The sequence below is a fragment of the Achroia grisella genome, unplaced genomic scaffold, assembly GCF_030625045.1.
Source record: "Achroia grisella isolate CSIRO2021 unplaced genomic scaffold, CSIRO_AGI_Agris_v1 utg821, whole genome shotgun sequence".
NCBI classification, from domain to species: Eukaryota; Metazoa; Arthropoda; class Insecta; order Lepidoptera; family Pyralidae; genus Achroia; species Achroia grisella.
In genome coordinates, this window is record NW_026713035.1 from 2,383,852 (window position 1) to 2,408,218 (window position 24,367).

At 32.9% G+C, this 24,367-nt stretch overlaps 1 protein-coding gene and 1 long non-coding RNA gene across 2 annotated transcripts; both read left to right on the forward strand.

The window, feature by feature from the left end:
• Window positions 1–131: 131 nt before the first annotated feature.
• On the forward strand, window positions 132–12,315 carry LOC131851952 (peripheral plasma membrane protein CASK-like). The gene is made up of 15 exons (XM_059202511.1): window positions 132–599; window positions 2,167–2,279; window positions 2,451–2,556; window positions 2,948–3,025; window positions 4,338–4,519; window positions 5,617–5,685; window positions 7,508–7,683; window positions 8,178–8,300; window positions 8,767–8,941; window positions 9,793–9,914; window positions 10,857–11,054; window positions 11,105–11,233; window positions 11,284–11,412; window positions 11,459–11,587; window positions 12,307–12,315. The coding sequence occupies exons 1-15, from the start codon at window positions 541–543 to the stop codon at window positions 12,313–12,315; spliced, it is 1,797 nt and encodes a 598-aa protein (XP_059058494.1). The 5' UTR covers window positions 132–540.
• Window positions 12,316–18,275: 5,960 nt separating this feature from the next.
• On the forward strand, window positions 18,276–22,262 carry LOC131852005 (uncharacterized). The gene is made up of 4 exons (XR_009357907.1): window positions 18,276–18,464; window positions 19,211–19,387; window positions 20,016–20,067; window positions 22,200–22,262. It is a non-coding gene; the product is annotated as an uncharacterized LOC131852005 (long non-coding RNA).
• The last annotated feature ends 2,105 nt before the right edge of the window (window positions 22,263–24,367 follow it).

Sequence of the window (24,367 nt, forward strand, 5' to 3'; positions counted from 1 at the left end):
GTGATGATTTCTGACCCACGACATATTTATCATATTTGTAGGCATACGCGTCACGATATTATGGCAACACAAAATTTGACGCTAACTTCATTCCCAATTTTTGCAACCCCTGGAATGTCAAAAGTAAATAAAAAAATATATATTCTGATATAAATTGATATTTTATCTTTTATTAAATTTTTTGCTAATATTTATTAATCGTCACTTTATTGTAATTTATTATTATGTTTTCAAACTGTGAATAGTGATAATTTGTGTATACAGTGTTTTACAGTTTCGCATCCAGTATTTTGCGAATTTCCCAAGTTTTGTTTAAAAATGCACAAATTAAGTTGCATCACGGGTTTTTGTGTATTATTTAGTAGCGAGACACGGGACTTCCTCATGAGATATCAATTGGTGTTCATTTAATCTATAGTGTCCTTGTAATTTACGAAAATCGTCTCGGGGCGTAACCATATTATTCTCTGGACGAAGGCTGTGCTAAAATGATATTTTTTACCTTTTTCTGAAACCTAGTAGACTGTGTTTGTGTGCAAAATGGCTGATGACGAAGTTTTATTCGACGATGTGTATGAATTATGTGAAATTATTGGCAAGTAAGTAAAATACACATACTACTATATCAAGTACTTCATATCACTATTTCATGATATACTAATTACTATTAATAAATGAATAAGTATAAAAAATAATAAAAATATTATTAAATGTAAAGAATTTTAAATTCTTTTAATATATTTATGTTTTTTAAATTCCAGTGTCTTACACATTGGTTGCACTAATTTTGTATCTTATTTTAATTTATAAATAACACAATAAATTTTATATTAGACATATACATATACATTTTTATATTTCAATGAAAATAGGTATGAATTCAATGAAGAGTTTATGTAATCTAGAAGGCGAACCTACTGTCTTTTCTCAGATTATTTTATGATTTGAAATCTACATTTCATCACCAGAAGTATTTAACTTGTCAAAGATTTTGGTGCCGGCAGATTTGAATGCACAATCTCTTGTGTATAAATTAGGGTAGGAAACCACTAAGCCATGACACTAAGACATTTATACAATAACCTTCACATAGTATAAAACCACAGTTGCCTCCACTGTTTGTTCCCTTACATCTTTTTATACAGTATTCAATGAATTTTAATCCATTATTCAGTAATGAAAAGAGTGATTAAAGAGGATGGTTTATATGTATAATACCACATGTATTATACATTGTTATAGTATAAGGTGAGGAATTAAAAAAATCATAATCTACCTGCAAAGCCGGGGCTGGTTGCTAGTATATTATAAATAAATTTTTTAATTCACTATGTATATCTTATAGTATCATTAAATAATCACATTGTCATTCAATTTGTTTAAACAAGAGATATCTTTGCTTTTTATTTGTAATGATATAAGTTGTTAAGTAATACTTTATGTCATTAATGATTGCTATGGTTCAGTAAAAGGTTGTAAACACTTTGAAAGCATAGATAATAAATTATAAAACAATGATTTCTAGTTAATTGCATTATCACTGACCTTATGTTCCCCTATGTTATTAAGTTTTTGAATTTAATTTAGTTCATATCTAAGTTTTATAACAATATCTCAGTTATCCACAATTACTTAACTGAAAATATTCAGTATTTAATAATTTATTATTTTATATATAAGAGTAAATTAAATTTAATAATCCTAGAAATAGATATATTTAAATTCACCATTACTTATTAATTTACATATACTTACTTAATATGAATTATTTTATTTTAAATAAAAATAATAATTAAGTAAAATAAAAACAATCTAATATTTGGTAAATAAAATGAGACTCACAAAGTTAATATTTTTTGTTTATATATAAAGTCGAAAATACTGTTGTGTGTGTATAAAAGGCTTTTATGTATGTATAAGAATTTAGAAATCTTTTTATAATGTACTACTAAAAAAACTTATAAAATGATTGAGAATATTATTGAATCAATAGTATACTGATGCATGGGGGGAAAGGAGACTCTTAGTAATGTGGACTGATGACCCCATACTTATCCTCCACTGTTGCCCCGCCAGCGTAAACCAGTAGCGCATGTGGGGGCTCCATTCCATGATTATCCATAAAATAATATATTTGTACTGATGAGTTTGATCATTTATTTCCAGAGGACCATTCAGCTTGGTCCGCCGCTGTGTCCACCGTCAAACTGGGCAGCAGTTTGCTGTGAAGATTGTTGATGTGGCACGATTTACCGCCAGCCCTGGATTAAGTACTGCAGGTATAAAATTATTTATATATATATAACAGGGCTTAAGCCCTAAACTTAAATACAAAATAAATGTGCAACAAACATTAAAATAAAACTAAAGTTTGAGGTAATTTTGTCTTCTATATCTATGAATGGAATAATATGAATGTTTGTGTATGTATATGTGATATAATGTTACAGATCTCAAAAGAGAGGCTACAATATGCCACATGCTGAAGCATCCACACATTGTGGAACTTCTCGAGACATACAGTTCCGAAGGAATGTTGTACATGGTGTTTGAATAGTAAGTATTATCAAATTCGAAATTATAATAAATAATAAATATTCTCACGGAATAATAAATATTTGCTGAGAATATTTATAAAAGGATGTTTCCTTTTATAAATTAATAATTTAGGAAAGAACAAATGTTGTGGATATCCAAAACCAAATGAGAATAAAATATCTGTATATGTACTGTGTTAATCCACAATTTTATGGTTTATCTATGTACCAGATGTCTTGTTTATCTATGTATAAAGTTTTAATGGATAAATAAACATTCAGATATTACAAGCTTACACTTCTCTTGTGTTAGAATTAGAATAATGTAGTAAAAGTAGTTTTTCTTAATTTTATATGTACCTAAATTGAACAGTATAATATTTACATAACGAATGTATTATATTTTTCAGTATGGACGGTTCTGACCTCTGCTTTGAAGTGGTGCGCAGGGCAAGTGCCGGATTTGTCTATAGTGAGGCTGTAGCTTGGTATGTTGGATTTTTAGTTTAAAGTATACATTTAGGGTGTAGATTGATTTGTAAGCTGTATCAGTTGTAAAGTGAGAAAAGTCAGTGAAATTATATGATCAAAGGCCCGACATCTTAGTTATCTGGAATGGCAAGGCATGAGTTGTGTCACGAGTGTGACATGATAGCGGGTTGTCCATAGTGTGATTATCATCATGTGAGCTTAAACAAGTCTTGAAACCTTGTAGAAAACCTTATATCTTGAAACTGCAGTTACCTAAAATAAAATAAATGGTTTATATATGTGGTTGTAAGTTACATCACTAAGGGGAAGTATTTCTTTTATTTCGCCATAAACAACAAATATAATAGTCGAGATAGAATACCGCTTTATACTATACTAGCTTTTACCCGCGGCTTCGCTCGCGTTAATTTATACCCTTAATTGTGGAATTTATCTAAATCCTTTCTTAGGGGATGCCTACAACATAGTAGCTTTAGGCATGCAAAGCCCGATCGGTTTAAAATTGATGAAGTTTCATATAATCTTTCATCTTTTATTTTATTCCCTTGGGTGTAGAATTAATCAAAATCCTTTCTTAGCGGATGCCTACGTCATAACATATAGCTGCATGCCAAATTTCAGCCCGATCCTTCCAGTGGTTTGGGCTGTGCGTTGATAGATGTCTATGTCAGTCACCTTTGAGTTATACATATATATTTAGATATCTGAAAGTTGTATGACTCTTTTAAGTTCCAAGTGTTTTAAATTTGGTATATGAGGCTTTAATGTGTATAGTATTAATATTGGTTCTACCAAATCGTTAACGTTATTTGGAAATTCAAGAAAACATAATCTGAAACAAGTAAAGGAATTTCTAACTTATGATATTATACTTAAACTGAATAACACCCAGTTATTTATATTATGGAATTGAAAATATCTTCCATTTAAAAATTGATTGATACTTTTATATAGGTATATAAACTTCCGGGAAATAAATATTTATCTTTATTGTCTAATATCTAATATTTTTTTTTTACAAATACAAATAATACAAATAATTAAGAAGTCCCTGAATTCTGAGGTAGGTATAGAAAATACCTGTGTTTCAGAAGTCAGTGTAATATTGTTAATAATGGAGGCCTCTTTACTAGAAATATACCATGTCCATCATACGGACCATCTGATGTTAAATGGTTATCTATGGGCGTCTGAAACACCAGGGGTGTCATGTGCGCGTTGCCGACTCTTAAGAAACCTTAATTATCAGCCAAAGTGTATCTTATATTTTGAAGTTGATGGAAAATGATACGGACTGTCAATTTCCAGCCACTACATGCGTCAAATACTGGAAGCGCTCCGGTACTGTCATGAGAACGACATAGTGCACCGGGATGTTCGGCCCCATTGTGTGTTGCTGGCTGGTCGAGATAATTGTGCTCCTGTGAAACTTGGAGGGTTCGGTGTAGCCGCTCAACTTCCTACGCCGACATCACATCGCGCACCACCAGGTTTGCTGCAAATATATATTTTTAATTACATTTTATTTTTCTGTGTCCATCTTGAAATCAGTCGTAGTATGAATAGATGATTAAAAGTTACGTCGCGGTAGAGTGTGATTTCTATCGTCTATTTAGGTGGTCCTGATTAGTCATCGCTTTCCAGTAACCTACGCTTGTTGACGTATGTTGTCGGGGACTATCAGTTGGTGGATCACGTTAGGATGATTCTAAATATGTGTTACTAAAAATATTAAAAGACCTTTTCCGTTGTTTTAGGGGATTTTCGTAATAAATAGTTACTATCAAGAAATTGTGTAGCTTCCGTTTTTTTTGCTAGTAATTTGCAACTTTAGTATTGTGTTTTTTATAGATTTGAAATTTACTAATTGATATGTTTTCAGTATTTATTATATATGTATGATTTTTTGCATAATTATTAGTGTATTTAATTATTTAACTCAATTTGCCGCTTTAGTTTTTGATTGCTCGAATTATCATTTCTCTTGACTTTATTTGTCTGAATTTGTTCTTGAGGTTTGTTAAAAATTAATATTTCAATCGTAATGTATATTGGAATATATTTAACTGTAGAACATTTTTCAAATTTCTACTTTTATTTGTTTATATTCCTTCTTTTACTGTAATGAATTCTACAAAACTGCATAAGAAAAACCACGCTAATACCGTTTATGCTTGTGTAAATAAAAGTGAGGAAAAAATGTTCCCAAGTTTTTCACCAATTACTACACTAATTACTAAGAACAGAAAGTTTATTTATATGATCTCTTCATTTAATTGAAATTTAGTCTATTTTTTATGAAACTATATTCAATTTGAATTTATTTTTATATAGACAACATTACAGTTTTGAAAAAAAATCTTTATTTTTATTTAAATAAATCTATTGAAATGTCAATGATGTTGGTCGTGTTTTTATTATGACTTTATCACCATTATTTAGGTGGATTGTTAGCTTTGACATTCCCATATTTTTTTTAAATAAAATAAATCTAAATCCAACATCATGAATATAATTATATTAATTGATTTGCAAACGCCAATAATAATTCTAAGTTTTAGTTAAGACAGATAATTGTATTGTACAGAATTGGTGATGGACAATCGACCGCTAATGGGTCCTATGGGCCAAGCGTATCTCAAATCAGATGAGTACGGTAAGACTTCCACAGTGAAGTTGTACCCTAACTGCATGGACATTATGTGCAATTTCCATACGCACATCTGTCTCCAGTCATTATATCACCATATAACACCATAATGTCTTTTGCGACAGACAATAAAGTGCAAATTCGCTTAAACGGATCACGTATTAACCGATATTATGCATTAGCACCTCACATTAATAATCTTTGTTAAAGAGGCCGCCCTTGCTAGGAAACGCAATGTCAAACGTCAAATCTGTTGTTTTTTTCAATTAGTATGTTTTAAAGATTTAAGATTGAATAGGGTTTGGATTCAAATATTATTAGTGAAGGTAACAAGTGATGTATTCCCCTTATTGGCAACGTGGTCAGTAATGGCTCCCAACTACTTTTGTCTGTTATTATAGTAGTGAGAATATGTATATTTTATTATTTGTTTTATCGTAACAAATAAGCTTTATAATGCAATATAATCCTATTTGAACTAACAATATACTTGAATGATAATAAAATACATTACAATTTGACTTGAGAATGCGAACTTTTCTTAGCAAGCAGCCTCCCTTAAATTCATTATAACTAACCCCCTGATATAACAAATGTGATAGTTGTTGGTGTACCCTGTCAAAATCATTGTATCGTCTACTATAATTTCATTAAATAAGATATTTATGTTGATATGTCATGACTAACTTATTAACAGCACCTGTAGGTAAGACTTATTTTTCATGTTAAACACGATTTGAACGCCTAAAAACAAAACGTAATATCTATATTGATAATTTAAAGCACTTACTTGTTTTTGTATAATTTTTTTTTTTTTTATAGGGGTGATGTAGTAACGAAATAATGGAATGGCATTAGAAAAACATGTGAAAATTATCATTATGTTTGTTTATTGACATTCTATAATTTATATAAAATTGGTGATTTCTTCTCTATTCTAATTTTTCTTTAATAATGTAACACTGAGTCACAGTAATGTTTTTATAAGCACTCAATAAGTGTGGCTGAGCTCTTATTGTGATTATCATTTCATTTCATGTCTCATATCTCCTGTGCTTGATGGTTGAATTGGCTTTAATTTATTTGTAATCAGTTATCACGATAATAGCTCGCTAATGCTACTGACAGTGTATCAATAAAGTTGTTTAGCTTCTAATAATATATATATATAAATAATGTGGGCATACAATTACAATTTGGTAGAAAAGCTTTCGCAAACATACCCTAGATGGAGTATAGAAGTTATGTGGGTCAAACGTAATGCTTTCTCTTGTGTATAGATGGCGCTTTAAGTTATATTTTTATTAATTCATTTTATAATATTATTTGCTTTTATGTAGTTTGTATTTTGGCTAATTGGAGTATTTATAAGGCAAATATGAGGTGTTCTAATTATACAATTCATATATTCCTTGAACTTAACCAAATTAAGAATGACGAAAACTGGGAATATACTAAAGGCTTAAGACTTCGCATGAAAATTCTAATTATTTAATAATATATTATTTCTCGATATTCCAATTTAGAAATGATATATATATTTTTATTGAACATTGGAATTCTAGGCTATCGATAGGTCAGTATGGTTTCAATTTTTTTAGTTTACAAGAGTGAATTATTACTTAAATATTATATGAAGTAAAAATAAGGTAAATAGAAATATTCTAATGATAATTCATTCGATTACATGATCATAAACATTGAGATTATATATTTTTAATCATTATCATCCAACCCAGTCTATTCCTTAACATAAGCCTTTTCTTATTCGTAAACATGACTTCACGTCCGTTATTACAACCAAGTAGTAAAACTCGTTCTATTACAGGTCGTATCGGCACTCCTCACTACATGGCTCCCGAAGTGGTCTCCAGCCAGTTATACGGCAAGCCAGTGGATGTGTGGGCCGCTGGTATTCTACTGCACGTGCTTCTGGTTGGATATTTGCCATTCACCGGCACTAGAGAACGACTGTTTGAAGCGATCTGCCGTGGGAGATTGAGGGTCAGATTTGATTTATTTAAAAGTCTTTGTAACTTTCAACTAACAACATAAAAGAGTTTTAATTTTTTTAAATATACTGGAGCGTTAACAACTTTCATTCTTAGTGATGATTTCTTTATTTAAATTTAAGGCTGCCCTAGATGGTCCCCATACATTTACATTTTCCTTTAATATTCGGGCAAAATGTATGGGATCAAATATTTTTGTTATATTTATCATACAATTTATACTCGTATCTTCTGAAATTGTCATGTTGTTAATGCAATATTGGTGATAATAAAACATATGATCCACCGGATAGTAATCGGTAACTCTAGTCTGTGGATATCACGGGGGTGCTGCCGCCCTACAGCTAATATTCTTTTATGAACACGATGCTGTGGGTTCTAAACCGCACAGGCGACATTATAGCGGTTTGTTGTTTGTCGATTGAACCTTTCTAATTTCTGTTTACATAATTATATGCTGAATTCAATATGCATGGTCGTTAACAGTTCGATGCACCCCTCTGGGATGACGTCAGTGATGCTGCCAAAGATTTGGTCCAACGTATGCTCACAGTGGACCACACCCAAAGAATAAACATCCAAGAGGTCCTTAATCATCGATGGATAAGGGTAAGTAATTACTATTATAACATTTTCTTAAATACCAAGTTAGGCTATCGCATAGATGCTCATGATATTCGTCATATACCAAGGGATTGGACGTGGGTTGACGAGGTGTGACATTGTGTGACATGGCGTAGGTAGAGTGATTAATATTATGACGACACATCAAAAAGTAATATATATTATAATACGAAATAAAACGAATGTTGTGACTGCTTTTTGTTTTTGTTAATGTAATGATTTCTAGATGTAAAATTGTAAAGAAGTGACATTAAAGATTATATTAGAGTGACATTAGTCACATGAATGTGACCAATACTGACAAGGATATAATGTATCTATGTATAAGGAGAGTTGTGTGTAAGGATAGAATTTAATGACACTAACTTCTTTATACCTGACTTGTACGGCATCTATGATGAAGATAGATAAATTGAAAATTTAACATTAATAACACAAATTTATTTTACAGGACCGTGACAAGCAAAACCGTATTCACCTAGCCGGTACAGTGGAAGAACTGAAGAAGTTCAACAGCAGACGGCGTCTTCGGGCTGCAACGCTTGGTGCTGCGGCTGCTGATGATGAGGAGGACGAAGAGCAGACTGCTCGCCGTCAGGTCATGTTGGAAGAGGCAAACGCTGCTGGTAAGCATTATCTATATTTTTTAAGTGTCTATATTTAGTATGTATGTATTTATATTTTTTAAGTGATTTAAAAACGTAACGCATTCTCAATTTGATATCCTTATTTACATTGCTATGATAATAATAATGATAACCCTAGATAATTTAAATAGCGCCATCTAGTCCCAAGTTAAGCTTGTGTTATGGGTACTAGACAACTGATAGAAATACGTAGGTTCATTTGTTATAAATATATACATAATATACATTTTAAACACTCAGACCGATACAAATGATCATACACATAAATACAAATGTTTGTAACGTGCGAGGAATCGAACTAGCAACTATTGGAAGTAAATTATGTATAACTGTATAGAAACGTATGGAAATTTTGACGTATTTTCAAAGAATATAATAAAAGTCAAATTGCTTAATATTGATTGTAATTTTTATAGCATAGGTATCCGATTTTTTTTGTAAAAAGCAGGTGGCTTTTTTGTTGGTCAGTCTCGGATTTTTTTTTTTTTTCGAGGCATGGTAAAATCTAAAAAATGACACTGCACTAAGACTCCACCGCCCTGCCCCTCCGGCCAACATTTTTAGAATATACATAAATATAAATTAAGTTCATATTAACATACAATTTGTCCAATTAGTATAGCTGTTAATTATTGGGGCATTTTCAAATACACAAACAATTTATTTGACGTCTTATTGTTAGTGGTCAAGTTGCCAAAGATACGTTAATGATGAGATGTGTATTCATCTGCCAAGTTCGAATTTGTTGCATGGTGCTTAGATTCGAGGCTGCACCTGGTAGACATGTATATTTTAGTATGAGTTGTATAATAAATTTTATATTGTTGCAGCTGTTAATCTAGTCGTGGAATCTTTGGACGACGTGTCTGTACTGCAGGATGGACCAACATTCATGGATCCTGATTTGTTTCATAGTGTACTTGATGACTTGCAGTTGAGGGCGCTTTTAGAGGTAAAATTACGTTTGTTGGAGATCAATACATTCAATTAGAATACCAATACAGCTACTAAAAGAACATCCCAGTTCTTTTATCTCCAATTTCATTCCAGTGCACTGCGCTTATTCTGACGTAAAAATGATGACTACGACTACAGTAGTAGTATGAAAATACAACTTTCGTTTTTCTGGAATTATCAAGTTCATTTATCTAAGTTAGCGGAATGTTCTTTGCAAAATATGTTTGTACAGTATCATAACACATGCAATTGAATATATGTAGGCATTTGATTGCTTATTCAATTCAATTAAAAGACTGGGTTTAAATATGCACTTGAATAAATTACAGTTATTATTTTCTTTCTACATTATGTAATGCGTTAATTAGAGATCAAATAAATATTTATTTATTTTATAAATTAATAACGTAATTATATAACTCTGGTTGTACCACACAGCACCATTTAATTTTGAACTAAGCATAGGTTATTCAATAGTATATTAAATACCTATCATAATAAAATAATTTTAGTATATAATTACAATCAGACCGTCGTTTGCCACTATCGTAGTATATAAAAAAAATGTGTTTATAAAAAATGCATTTAATTTGTAATAGGGGTTTTGTATGTCAAATTATTATATGTCATTTTATAATTATACTTACATATATTTCAGCGCGGCTCATTGAGGTTACTTGTGACCCGAGAGCTGGTAGCTATTTTGCCCAAAGGCTAAGTATAGCCATTCAAAGAGGCAACGCTGCCAGTATCTTGGGTACGCTGCCTCGATGTGCCGCGTTGGATTACAATGATTGTTTTTTGTAATTGTTTATATAGAAAATTGAAATAGAGAAATCATTAAATAAGTATAATTATAAAAAAGGTGTTTAGTATGTTATTTATATAATGCATACATCTACAGAATAGGGTTTCACGCTGGTTTGCCGCTATACAGGTGTACGACCGCATCGCGTGTACGGTGGTGGTGACGAGCGGGCGCGCGCCGGCCGCCGAGGGTCGGCAGCGGTGCCGGCAGGCGCTGGAGGCGGCCGCCAGGCTGCGGCACGCGGCCAACGCGCCCGCCGCCGCCACGCCCGCCACCGCCGCCGGCATACACGAGCTGCGGAGGGTGCTCGCGCTGCCTCACATCAAGGTCAGTACGTGTTATATATATAACTAGATACGGCCGCCGAGGGTCCGCAGCGGTGCCGGCAGGCGCTGGAGGCGGCCGCCAGGCTGCGGCACGCGGCCAACGCGCCCGCCGCCGCCACGCCCGCCACCGCCGCCGGCATACACGAGCTGCGGAGGGTGCTCGCGCTGCCTCACATCAAGGTCAGTACGTGTTATATATATAACTAGATACGGCCGCCGAGGGTCCGCAGCGGTGCCGGCAGGCGCTGGAGGCGGCCGCCAGGCTGCGGCACGCGGCCAACGCGCCCGCCGCCGCCACGCCCGCCACCGCCGCCGGCATACACGAGCTGCGGAGGGTGCTCGCGCTGCCTCACATCAAGGTCAGTACGTGTTATATATATATATACGGCCGCCGAGGGTCCGCAGCGGTGCCGGCAGGCGCTGGAGGCGGCCGCCAGGCTGCGGCACGCGGCCAACGCGCCCGCCGCCGCCACGCCCGCCACCGCCGCCGGCATACACGAGCTGCGGAGGGTGCTCGCGCTGCCTCACATCAAGGTCAGTACGTGTTATATATATAACTAGATACGGCCGCCGAGGGTCCGCAGCGGTGCCGGCAGGCGCTGGAGGCGACCGCCAGGCTATCAGAACCGACCAGTCCCCACAAGCAGCATCCGTTCACGAGTATGACGGACGAGCCAGCCATCATTGCATTCGACCATATTAGAGGGAGCACATCGACCCCGCCACCACGCCGCCACAAGTTTGAACTTTATAGCGAGCATGACTGTCTCAAGTTACTTCACTACGTCATTTATATTATTTACAGCATAAACTGTACCAATCACAGTTTTCACCCATTACAATATTTCATTTACATTATTTAAATTACAATATGTCATTACTAAATTTACAATAAGTTTCTTTAGTGTTTATTACATCTATCTATGTCAATGGGAAAATTATATACCTCAATATCAATGCCTAGGTAACGCACTGTGCGTTCCCATTTCACGGGCTGACCTCTTAGCAATAGGGGCGGCGGATACTAAGAACTGGCGGCGGGTAGTGTAGTACCTCAGTAGCGCTACCGTTTTATCCACATGATTAGTTCGCCACGTAAGCAGGGTACTCAGGAAGCAAAATACATCCTGTATTAGGATTTTTCGATCACAAAAAACATTACCATCGTATTGTCCGTTGAAGTTTCACTTCTACTATGTTTCCCAGCACACATTCCTTTTTATTGCTAACAGTGTGGGTATATTAATTTGTAGGTGGCATAACATTAGATACAGTATATGTATCAACTGTTACACCCTATCCGGCATGCAACAATTTACAACAGATTTGATTTAAGATATTTATATATTTGCAGTAATCATTTACATTGTGTTTTAAACTTATGTTTATTATGTTATACATTTTTAATGCAAGTAAATTAATAAATACTATAAAATCAATATTTGGTGTGTATTAGGATTTTTATCGACGATATATATAATTCTGTCTATCCACGCTATCTGTGCCACACTTCACATTTCTGTAATATTTATTTCTTTATAAATTTTTGTGTCTTTTTTTTACAATTTTAGATTCACATTTATTTCTTTTCCTCTCATTATTTTTATTTTCACACTTCACATTTCTGTAATATTTATTTCTTTATAAATTTTTGTGTCTTTTTTTTACAATTTTAGATTCACATTTATTTCTTTTCCTCTCATTATATTTATTTTCACACTTCACTGTTTCTGTTCGTATCACATTATAAGTATATAATTTTTTATCAGTTGTTTCATTCATCTCACACATACAGTCCACTCATCTAAAAAAACTGATTGAAGTTGCGGTAACTACTAGTTACTATATAAAACTGAATTAAACAGATGATATAGTTTTATTACATAAGTTTGATTTTCAATACGTAAGTCCCAACTTCCAACAAAAATTTTGATTTTGCTTATCAGAAATCGCTTCCTACACATTTTGTATTCAAATTCAATATAGAGGCTGTTGCTCTGGGAAATGTTACTATCTAAATTCACGTACAATTTATCCTTTCTCTGTGTCAGGGGTTATTGATGTTACATCCGTTGGCATTGCGTGAATATATTTTATTTATGAATGAATATTATATTATTGTTTTATAAATCGAGGTACGTTGCCTAGTGGCTTACTACCCCAACTTACAATCAAAAGGTATTGTTATAGTTACCGCTTACGTGATGGTACCATCAGGTAAGCGGTAACTACAACAATACCTTTAGGTAGGCTGTCTATCAGCTTGCTTGCCATTCAAATAATCACGGACGACTACACTACCATAGTGGTTTAGCACACCTTACTTCTAATGGTCACGGATTCCACGCCGTACGTGTAACAAACATTTGTATTAGTCAGTATGACTGTATGGGTCTGGCTGTTTCATATATATATAACTAATGTTAAATGATCAAAGTAGTTATATGAGTTGTCTAGTAAACATAATACAAGTTATGCTTATCTTGGGACTACATCACGTTATGTGAATTGTCCAAAAGAAAATGTGTACTAATAAATATAAGTATTACTTATAATCAACAAGCAGAATTGTAATAGTTGTGTTGGCTACAGAATTCTGTGTATTTCTCTCTCCAGACATCTCATTAATACTTTTTTATCTAGTAACAATTTGAATAATACTCTTCTAAACTTATTTGCATTTGTAATTTTATTTAGGTATCTTGTTATACTTGAAAGTGAAAAGTTTTAGCGAAATATTCGAACGCTAAAGCGGTCGGTGACTCGTTTGCTGAAATTGAATAAATAGTGAATAATTCATATCATCAAAATACGGCGAAATATGTAGATATACTGTCAAAATTTTTATGACCATTTTTTTATTTTCTCTTCAAAATACATATATGCCTGTTATGACTATAAGAATATATATTTCATAAAATAGCAAATAGTTCTAATTTACATTAAAATACATACCTAATAATATACAATTACAATACTACATATAATTTTTGTCAGTTAGTATATATGTCGTTTCTCTTTTTTATATAAAGTCAGCTTGGCCATCCTTTTTACATTTTTTTTTCATGCTTTTGTCGACCCTGCGGGAGTTTTATTTTGTGTTTTTCTCCAGAATTCAATGACAGTAATTATCAATGAATCGTGTTACGTTTCATAGAGTTTACTCCTTGTGGAATAAAATAAAACATTAAACTGAATCTAAAATTATCAACATAACAGGAAACCCATACCTTTATTTACCTACATTTCCCCTTACAAAACTTTTATTAGAGCACACACGCTAGGAATACGAAATGAGAGTGGCCGTACTCAAACAAAATTCAATATCCATAACTTGGACGTATAAACAACAAAGATTTCCGGATAAACTGTGTTGGAAAATAGCTGTCCACGCAACTAAAGAGACAATATTCTTATGTCACCAAAGTAATATATCACGTTATAATACTTTGTGACGGTATGGTCCAGGAAGGTGCAGTCTGATGTATTTTTTTTCGGACTAAACCAATGCTGTTGGTCATAGCTTTACCGGATGATAGGGGACGAGTGCACATGGCACTCCAAACCCGCGGAAGGACTTATGGAGCGGCCGAAGGCCTACTCTCGCCTGACTGACACGACTTTAGTAGTAGTTAGGGCGCCACTAGGGGAACCAGCGGTCGGGCCATCATAATTTCGATACCTGTTTGAATTGGATTGGGAATCAATCGGAGGGAGTATGATGTACTACTACTTAATGATTTATATTTGTTTAACTCCGCTACCATTACCGTGTGTGACGCTACATATATTCAATGCGGAAACCTCTATTGGTATTCAGAACTATTATTTTAAGTTTATATAAACAGGTGAAATTAGAGGGTATTGACTAAAGGCATGTCAAATGCATACCTCAAAGGGTTACCTGACCATTACTACTGGAAGCATTTCATAATGCTCAGAGGTCATCCTCTATTGGTATTTAGGACTATTATTATAAACAGGTGAAATTAGAGGGTATTCACTAAAGGCAAGTCAAATGCGTACCTCAAAGGGGTTTCTCAGGCTTAAATGATGATGGATATAGGAGATGGCACTTACCGCCATATTAGCCATTAGTTTATTTGGTATGCGAGTTACATTAAAAAAAAAGTAGCTGCTAGCAACATTTACACAAGGCAATTACGGAAATGGAGGTATTGCTGTACCATCACTAGATAAATTAAAGTAAAGTAACACAACATTTTAAGAACATAATATTCTTAAAATGTTTGTCTTGCGTCTATTTTCCGTTGCGTTATTACACTATCAAATATGTATATTTTATGAGCCATAAAATATTGCAAGGTAGAGATGACAGTGAAGCTATTAAACTATACAGTGTATTGTAAAACATGTTACTGACTTTGAAAATTATTATGAAATATTTTACAAGGATGGTGAGATTAAATAATTAATTTAGATATGATTAGAAGATGATATATGTGTTTTGTCCATTAACCAACTGATGTTTTTTAGCATTTTTTAACAGCCCTAAGTGATGTGTGGTGTGGTTTAAGATAACCCCCAAATCACGTGTATTTTTAGTATCTACATAAAAACTTAAAATTTTTAGAATGTTACCTTCAAATATAGGTATTATCTCATTTTATTTCTAGAAAATCAAGGGCACACTGCAGTCGGTTTTCGGTTTCGATATCGCGTGTTTGACGAAATAATAAAAAAACCAACAACTGTATCCGTTAAATCTGCGGAAAGAGAAATCGTCATAAGAAATGTTGAAGTTATTCATATTGCTAAAGTTCGTTGGAACGTATCGAAGAATATTATATTTACGTGCCGCGTCGTATGTTGCTCTTATAAAAGTTTTATGTTATGCGCCCGTATCTCTTCATTTACATCTCAGGGGTAGGGTTACCATAAATTCCGTAACACTATTACGTACGTTACGTTTACCTAGGACGTGAAAGATTTGTTTGTTGTGTATTGAAATGCCATCTACAGAGGTACATTTGTTCGCTCTAAAACGTGGTTTATGATTTTCAAATATAGAAAAGTGGTCGTGTTAGAACGAAACGACATGAATGTATGATATTTGTATGCTAGACTGTTTGTTGATAGATTGATGCGTCCTTTTATTGATGTACTAGCTGTTAGTTAGCCGCGACTTACTCTGCTTTTCTTTTAGATTTGGAAAAGACTGTTTGTTGATAGATTGATGCGTCCTTTTATTGATGTACTAGCTGTTAGTTAGCCGCGACTTAAACTGCTTTTCTTTTAGATTTAGAAAAGACTGTTTGTTGATAGATTGATGCGTTCTTTTATTGATGTACTAGCTGTTAGTTAGCCGCGACTTACTCTGCTTTTCTTTTAGATTTAGAAAAGACTGTTTGTTGATAGATTGATGCGTCCTTTTATTGATGTACTAGCTGTTAGTTAGCCGCGACTTACTCTGCTTTTCTTTTAGATTTAGAAAAGATTAACCTATGTCCGTCTTCTTAATATAATCTAAGATTAGGTTACGAAGATCATGTAATCTATTAAAATCCGTTCAGCCTTTTCGCGAGTAAGTGACAGACATGCAGATAAAACACTCACATTTGCTAGTATTAATATTGCTTAGAATAAATTTGTTATTTTAACTAGCTTTAATCTGAGAATCTGTTTTTACAATTCATCGAAAAATTATTCACTGAATTGTAGGAACAATTTCATAAGTACTTTAGTTGGTATCCGCGTAAACAGAATTGTTGTAGTCGAAACAGAATATTATGAATATTCTGTTAAAATATTCTGTATAAAAAATAATATATTGTACGGATATAACCTCAGATTTCTGATAGTACTTCGTATAAGTTTCTATCTATTTAGGCCAGTTCAACGGTTTTCTAGCGAATGAGGGGCGTAAATAAGACCATAAAAATAAGATCATATCTAGATCCATAGATATATCAATTTATGAAGGTGCCACGGCATTTTGTATATTAGTACTAGCGGAACTCTGCAGAACCATTCTAGTTTCGCACGGGTAAATAATAACTACGTATACGAGTATATATTTGTTAGAATAGCATACTCTGATTAAATTTTTATTCTGTGCTGTTTTCCGTAACTGTACAAACTTTCATCTCTTGTTTCATTTCTTTCTAGATTATTTATTGAAATAAAAGATAGGATTATGTATGTCCGTCCCCTTCATATTTTTTTTTGGTTCGGTTTTTCCCTTTTTAGGGAAAGGCAAAAGGACTCAGCCCATACAGCCAGTTATAATCTCCGTTCAGCCATTTATTTGTCTAAATAATTTCGTATTTGTAATAATAGTATGAATTAGATCTATTAAAAAAATGCCAAGTTTATAAAATTTCCTTCATTTTATAAGGATGAATTATCCAAATATGATTTCTTAGTGGATGTGAATTATACAGAAGGAATCTATAATAGAGTCCTTCTGTATAATTCACATATGTATGTATATGTTGAAAATCTGTAGGCATAACTGTTTAGGCTAGCCGTTTTTGATCGAACAATTAACATAAATATCTTTATACTACTTAAATTTGTAGAATAGCTTAGAATCTAATGAAGTCACTTTCTATTTTGTGTTTAGGATTCTATGGTTCATATTATTACAGGGCTATAAGCCCTAATGTAATATATAGCCCTATATAATGTCTAATTTAATATAATTATTCGCAACATCGTGCTAAGTTACCTATTTGGATAAGCAACAAAATTTTGTAGGATTAACGTCATAATTCTGTTGTTTTATGTTTTGAAACAATGTAAGCGGGATTTATTATGATTCTGCGACAACGCCTTTTGTAATCTATTTGGACGTAACAATGTTATTATTAAGTCCTGTCATCTATACTAATATTATACAAAGGAAAGATTTGTTTTTTTTTGTTTGCATTGAATAGGCTTCGAAATTCTAGACCGATACTAAAAATTCTTTATACATTAGACACCGTCCCATCATATTTTTTTTAAAACAACGTTTTATACTAGGTTTGTTTTTGAAATCAATTTTTGTTTCTTTCATTATCTCTTCATGAGTATCATAATGATATATTTTTTTAATAAATTTAATGTTTTATAATTGAGTAAAAAATATCTATATATGTTGATTTATATTAAATATATAGAAATATCTATATATTTAATTCTTATACGTATTTTAGACAAAATCTTTTTTGTTACTTTAATATTATTAATATTTTTTTTCAGACGCAATAGCCAGTTTTTAAATAATATAACGGAAAAGTCGTAACTAATTTCAAGTTCGGCTATCAACACCATTATTATCCACTAGAATGTGTGTGGTATTTTCAATTATCAGGGCAAAGTTTCGTGAAAGTTATAAGGCGATGCGCCTTACGGGTCTTGTGTGAAGTCCCTATGGATTTTAAATTAATACGACTTGCTTAACGAGGTAAGCCCAATTTTCTTCCCCCATTAATCATGCTTACAATTGTGGATGTAAATTGGCCGCGTTCTCACAAACTTATATGAGTGTTGTTTCTTCTTAACAATATCTTTTGGTAATGTCCCAAATGTACCATGTAGTATGTTAAATAGAAAGAATTTTCATGAATGTGCATATATTATAAGCTTTACATTGTTAAAATTTGTCTGCGACGATCTTTGTTTAGACAGAGGATCTAAAAAATTGTAGCTGCCAAGCGGCTGTATAGATTTATTTATCAAACAATGAATAGTTACAAAAAAATACCAATCATTGTAATCCATCGCGGTACATCGAGGCAACGTACCCAAGATACTGGCAGCGTTGCCTCTTTGAATGGCCATACTTAGCCTCTGGGTAGCAAAGTAGCTACAAACTCCCGGATATCAAGTAACCTTGATGAGCCGCGCTGAAATACTTGCAGTTTGCTTTTTGTAAGCTTAGTATTAATTGAAGAACAAGAGATATGGAGTATATATGCGATGTTCATGTATACAAGCGATTGCTACTACATGACATCAGTTGGGACGTCAGCTTGTTTGCCATTATAATTAGATAAAGCAAGTATTTACTATATATATATATACATAATAAAAATAATAATATATTATTACTATAATCACTGACAGTTGGTGACAGTCGATGCATTTTTAATGGAATGGGAGGGACATACATATAGTCCATCGTCGCGAATTAACCACGATGGTTTCCAGATGGTTGAACCCGATATATGGTACAATAGGGCCAGTGGTCCGCATTGCTGACAATCCGTTCCCAAACAATCATGAGGCCTTGTCAGCTGTCGAATATAGTGAACGCTACATTTGATATGCCCACAGTCAGCTGAGTATATTGGAATCCAACATGACAGTGGGCGCCCCTACTATAGTGTAACTGATTAATTTGCCTTATTAGTCTAGCTTTACTGGAGATACAATAGTAAATATAAATTAAGAGATGCTTTTTATGTTTCCTTGATTCTCTCTCCTCTGAACTCTTCTGATGCCACTAGACCATATTTCTAGCTATAGTTGTATACTAAATATGTATATGAAATATTAATTTCTATAATCAAATTGTGATTTTATATTATCTATGCAACAAACTTATAAGCAGGCTTATAGTATAGGAGCGAAGATGGATTATATTTTTATAAACGTTAAAAACTCACGTTCACTGACCTAAAATTTTTGTCGAAGAGATCAACCTACTTCTATGAAAAGTTTAGTAATTTCGCCACAAATCCCCAAATTCTTTCAACTCACGTCCATATCCTATTATTAATCAAGACCTAACTAGCAGAGAAATAGAGCACGTCCTTTATCTTACAGTTTTATGTTCGGTTACAAATTCGCTGCACTTGCAAACACAATTTGCTCCGGCTTGCTTTAATGAGAGTCAACTCCCCGTAATGAATGTTGTCAAGTTTAAGATGACATGTTATTATAACATAATTAGATCTCTCCCCTGACTAGATGACAGCGTAAGCACCGTGGCGTTTGCTCGTAATGTTTTCAGGGTTACGAATGAAAAGAACTGAAGAGCGCTTATAACGCGAAATTTTTTATAGGTATGTACGTTTGTCAGCGCAATATTTCTGAAACTGCTTATTATGAGTATTATACAATAAATGTAAACTCCGAAACACTGTATCGCGTTGAGAAATTCTTTCAATGTTTGGAATATACCTACGTTATATCCAGATTGATATAGGTTATATATAATGTTAACGAGCTCTGATTTTCTAGCTAACTGTTTGAAATGATCTGTTCCTAAAGGCATAACATATAATAGATATCCAATTCGGTTCATTGTTCTCAAAAAACGTACATATTTTTTTATTATTGAGGGTTTTGGGCTATCATCAAGTGTTGAGACCTGTAGTATTGCGACCTATGTACATAGATCTATCGTGTTCGGCCTTACGTACATACGAGTAGCATTAATTTTTATATACATGATTTGAACCTGAACATGAAAAAATACTAATTAAATCGAACAGCCTGTACCTACTGATCCATTTAAAATCATCAAAGTAAGCACATGTAAAGTAGGAACATGGAAACTCAATATACAGCTACCCAGTGACATAGTTGCATTGGATATATTTCAGTACAAAATCTCATGTCTAGTTCTGAAACTGCAGGGGCTACTTGAAATGCATCGTTTCTCGCATGTGCATTGTCGTATCTCTCTAAATGGAAATAGCGAGTGAAAGAAATGATGTTTTATTTTTATAGCTTTCTTCACATGCTTCATAATATATAATAATTTGTGATTTTTTAAAATGTATTACTAAGACTTTTAATATGTAATATGATAAGAGAGAGTAGATGAACTTATTATATTATTAATTCTATCGTATGTTTTTTTTTTAATAGTGCGTATCCGGATTTTCATATATTTTATTATCATGTCTTGTATTAGCACTTTTGAACGTATGTTATCAATACTCTTATGAGTGTTAATAACATTATTAGGTATTAATTTCTAATATCTATCTATCTATCTAACTACAATTTTGTCCATTGATCGATTTAAATCACATTATTCGAATGGACAAAAAGGTATCTATTCCAATTTTGTAATTTAGTCATAGAAAATGAAATATATTTAATAGTGTTTCTATATATATTAGATGTATCTTATATACCTACTAAAATGAATGACTTTGCTTGAGATAGCTCGTTTCTTGTCAATATCAGTTGTATTTGTACCCCAGTTGTTTACCTCAGACGTTTCATTAACTGTTCCGTAATAGTGTCCAGTAGTTGCCAGCTATTTGAACTAGTGCACAAAGTAGGACGTCTCCATTTCACAAATATTAGAAATGAGCTGATATTCTGTTGAGCTAATTACAGTATTTTTATTCCATCACGAATATTTATGTATTACATGATTATCACATCAATGGCGAAATAATAATTAAGAAAATATTACTAGAATTTTTAATGCAAAGATTAGTAAAATAATATAATGTCTGTCATATGACATTTTACAGTTATCTTTTCTTTGAACAATTTTAGTCTTTAAAAATGAAACTTTTATAAATATTTATTTTTTATTATTAGAAAACGTTTTATAATGCAATGAGTTTAAGCTCATAATGTCCGACAAATGAATCCCATCTATTTAATATTTCACCGACACTCAGCAGTGCCCAAATTAAGCAGATAATTCTGAACTGCCTCTACGGGTATTAAATTTAAAACTTTGATATAAATGTGACACGATACGACGGCAGTGCGTATTATTTCATCCGACTCTTAGAAGTTTTTGTGCGAATTAAGATTGCGCCTCTCGTATTTTTGACAACCGCTTTAACTGTCAGGATTTGGAGAAATTGAAACGATTATAAAATCGTCATTTACGGTGTTAAGAAAATAAATTATTAAATACGATTTTTAAACGTTGACTTTGGTAATAAAGCCTGCTAAAATTGCCATACCATTATTTTGTGATATGAATGTATTCGAAAAATCAAAACAACATTTTATATTTGATTTCAAAACAAATTATATTCATCTTAGTGTGACGAAATGTCTTTGTTTGTTGTTTGTTCAGTAGAATAAAACCATAAATTCTTATTTAGAACGTACTCGTATATGAGCTCACATACATATTTTTCAAGTCGTGTGAAAACTAATTTTGACGTCATTCCGAACTGACTGACTGATCTTAATTTATATTGAAATTTAACAGGTATAGCAGACATTTCCACTCTTAGGGCGAGCATCCTCTTAATACATAATCCTGGGATCATTGTCACACGAATCGGTAATGATGTTGTGTCTCGTACTAAGCCTGGTATTATGGAAGTATACAAACACAAACACACACACAGATAGATAAGTACTTACTTACATAGGGATTTAATATTGTTCACTATTCTTTAATAAAATAAAAAAAAAGAACGAATGAATGTATAGTAGAAGAAATTGCAAAGAATCACATTATCCAATTGGGAAAACAATGAGGATTTATAATAGCATTGTATGTGAAAATAAAAGGAAAAAACCGTTTATTTTTGCATTTTTATAAAATACTTAGCTTCATTCTTTGTTTGAGTTTTCATTGTTTTGTATTCCTTTTACTCCGTTACTACATAGATCATCATAAGAAAATGTACATCTGGCAAAATTTTACATGTATTAATATTTTTTCATAATAAACTTAATGTGTAATAACAGCTATTATTTATAAATTTGTAGATAAATAGCTTTATATTCAATAGTAACATGCAAAAGGACATCAATTTCATAAAGTTGACTCTGTGCTCGCAAAATGAAACGTGATTTCCATAGCGTTATGAAAATGTATACTCTACGGTGTGCCTAGAGAATTCCAACCGAAATCCCTGAAAACAATTTAACTGATTTGCAAATTTGGTGTGCAAACATGTCTACGTAAGATTCCTATGATACAGGTCACCCAATAGCATTAACTGGGAATGAATGCATTAATTTTAGTTAAATAAATTACGCTTAGACTTATATTATCTTATAAAAGTTCTTTTAAAAGTTTTCCCACTCCAATTCGATGACATATTTCTTAACCATTTAGATCGTAGTATCGCTGACCGCATATCGATTCATCTTTTCAAAGCGTAGAGCTTCAAGGAAATTGGTCCCTCGGGCCGGATACATCTAAATTTTAACTAATTCAACAACGGATATTATTAGGTATTAAAAATGTTGAGTTAGAATATTTTTTGTTACATTAGGCTGTTATCTATGTAGTCTACTCTACTCCCATTATACTAATGACGGCATTCTCAGCAGTTCTCGAGCGTTGCACATGTTTAAAACTCTGCAGTATTTATATAGATGATATATCTTAATGCGAATAGTCTACCATTGCTTTTATCCAGCAAAAAGTTACAAATTACCTTTCAAAAAATATTTTACTGGTGGTTCTTGAGCCTGCACCATATAATCTTTAAAGATGGTATATTAAGATTTCTTAACGGTCGGTGTCGGTGCTTAGGTGTCCATACTATCGTAACCATTAATCATACATGGGCTTATGTGTGTTTGCTTTGTTATTGTGGTATAAAAATGGTAAATCGATATTCCTATCAGTACCGCTAGACACAAATCGCAGTACAAATTATAAGCACGCACTTTTTAATAATTAATTATATACTCACTTACAGATAAAACCGAGGGCACAGTGTGCCATTAAATTAGTTAATTCGGCTCTTGCAATGGGTAAAGTCAGAAGTCTTAACAATGCCGTACCACGGGCATTGAAATCTAGGCATTGTTCTCTGAAACATGTACATTCAGCGCTGGATTCGCTGTAATTAATGGAGAATACCCGACATGTGTAATGGTAATATGTAATAGCTGATTAATAAATTATTAAGCTTACTAGTTTGCCAGTATATTCTATATATTAATCAATTTCAATTATGATTTCTATAGTACAATTGCTTAGGGTTTTCCAGAACTTTGTATTTTATGTCTATTTTAAGACTCTAAATGATCTTTATCTGTTTTATCTTTTTATGCCCTGAAATCATAATCATTCTATTTGTAGGATTAGTTCGTATTAACATACATATGTCTCTTGTATTTGGTTTAATATGTAACGTCCTTATGTAACGTTTGATGGTTAGTGTGGTTATTGGAGAATAAATACAATTTACAAAATCTATGGTACGGTTATTTAAGTGTAAGTTAATTAACACTTGTAGATTCGTTTTTTGACTTTATAGTAATGAAATAGTATATTGGAGTAGTATAAATAGCCAGTAAATAGTGATTCCTAGTTGAGTAAGTATTGAGCGAATGCGATTATAATTACAATGAAGAATAAAAAGAATTCGTGATTTTAGATTTTTTATTAAATCTTTGAATCATTTTTAT

Excerpts from the sequence above, each read along its gene's own strand:
- LOC131851952 (XM_059202511.1), top strand. The coding sequence starts at position 541 with ATGGCTGATGACGAAGTTTTATTCGACGATGTGTATGAATTATGTGAA. Across the intron at positions 3,026-4,337 it reads TATAGTGAGGCTGTAGCTTG|CCACTACATGCGTCAAATAC; the intron begins GTATGTTGGATT and ends GTCAATTTCCAG. Across the intron at positions 4,520-5,616 it reads ATCACATCGCGCACCACCAG|AATTGGTGATGGACAATCGA; the intron begins GTTTGCTGCAAA and ends TGTATTGTACAG.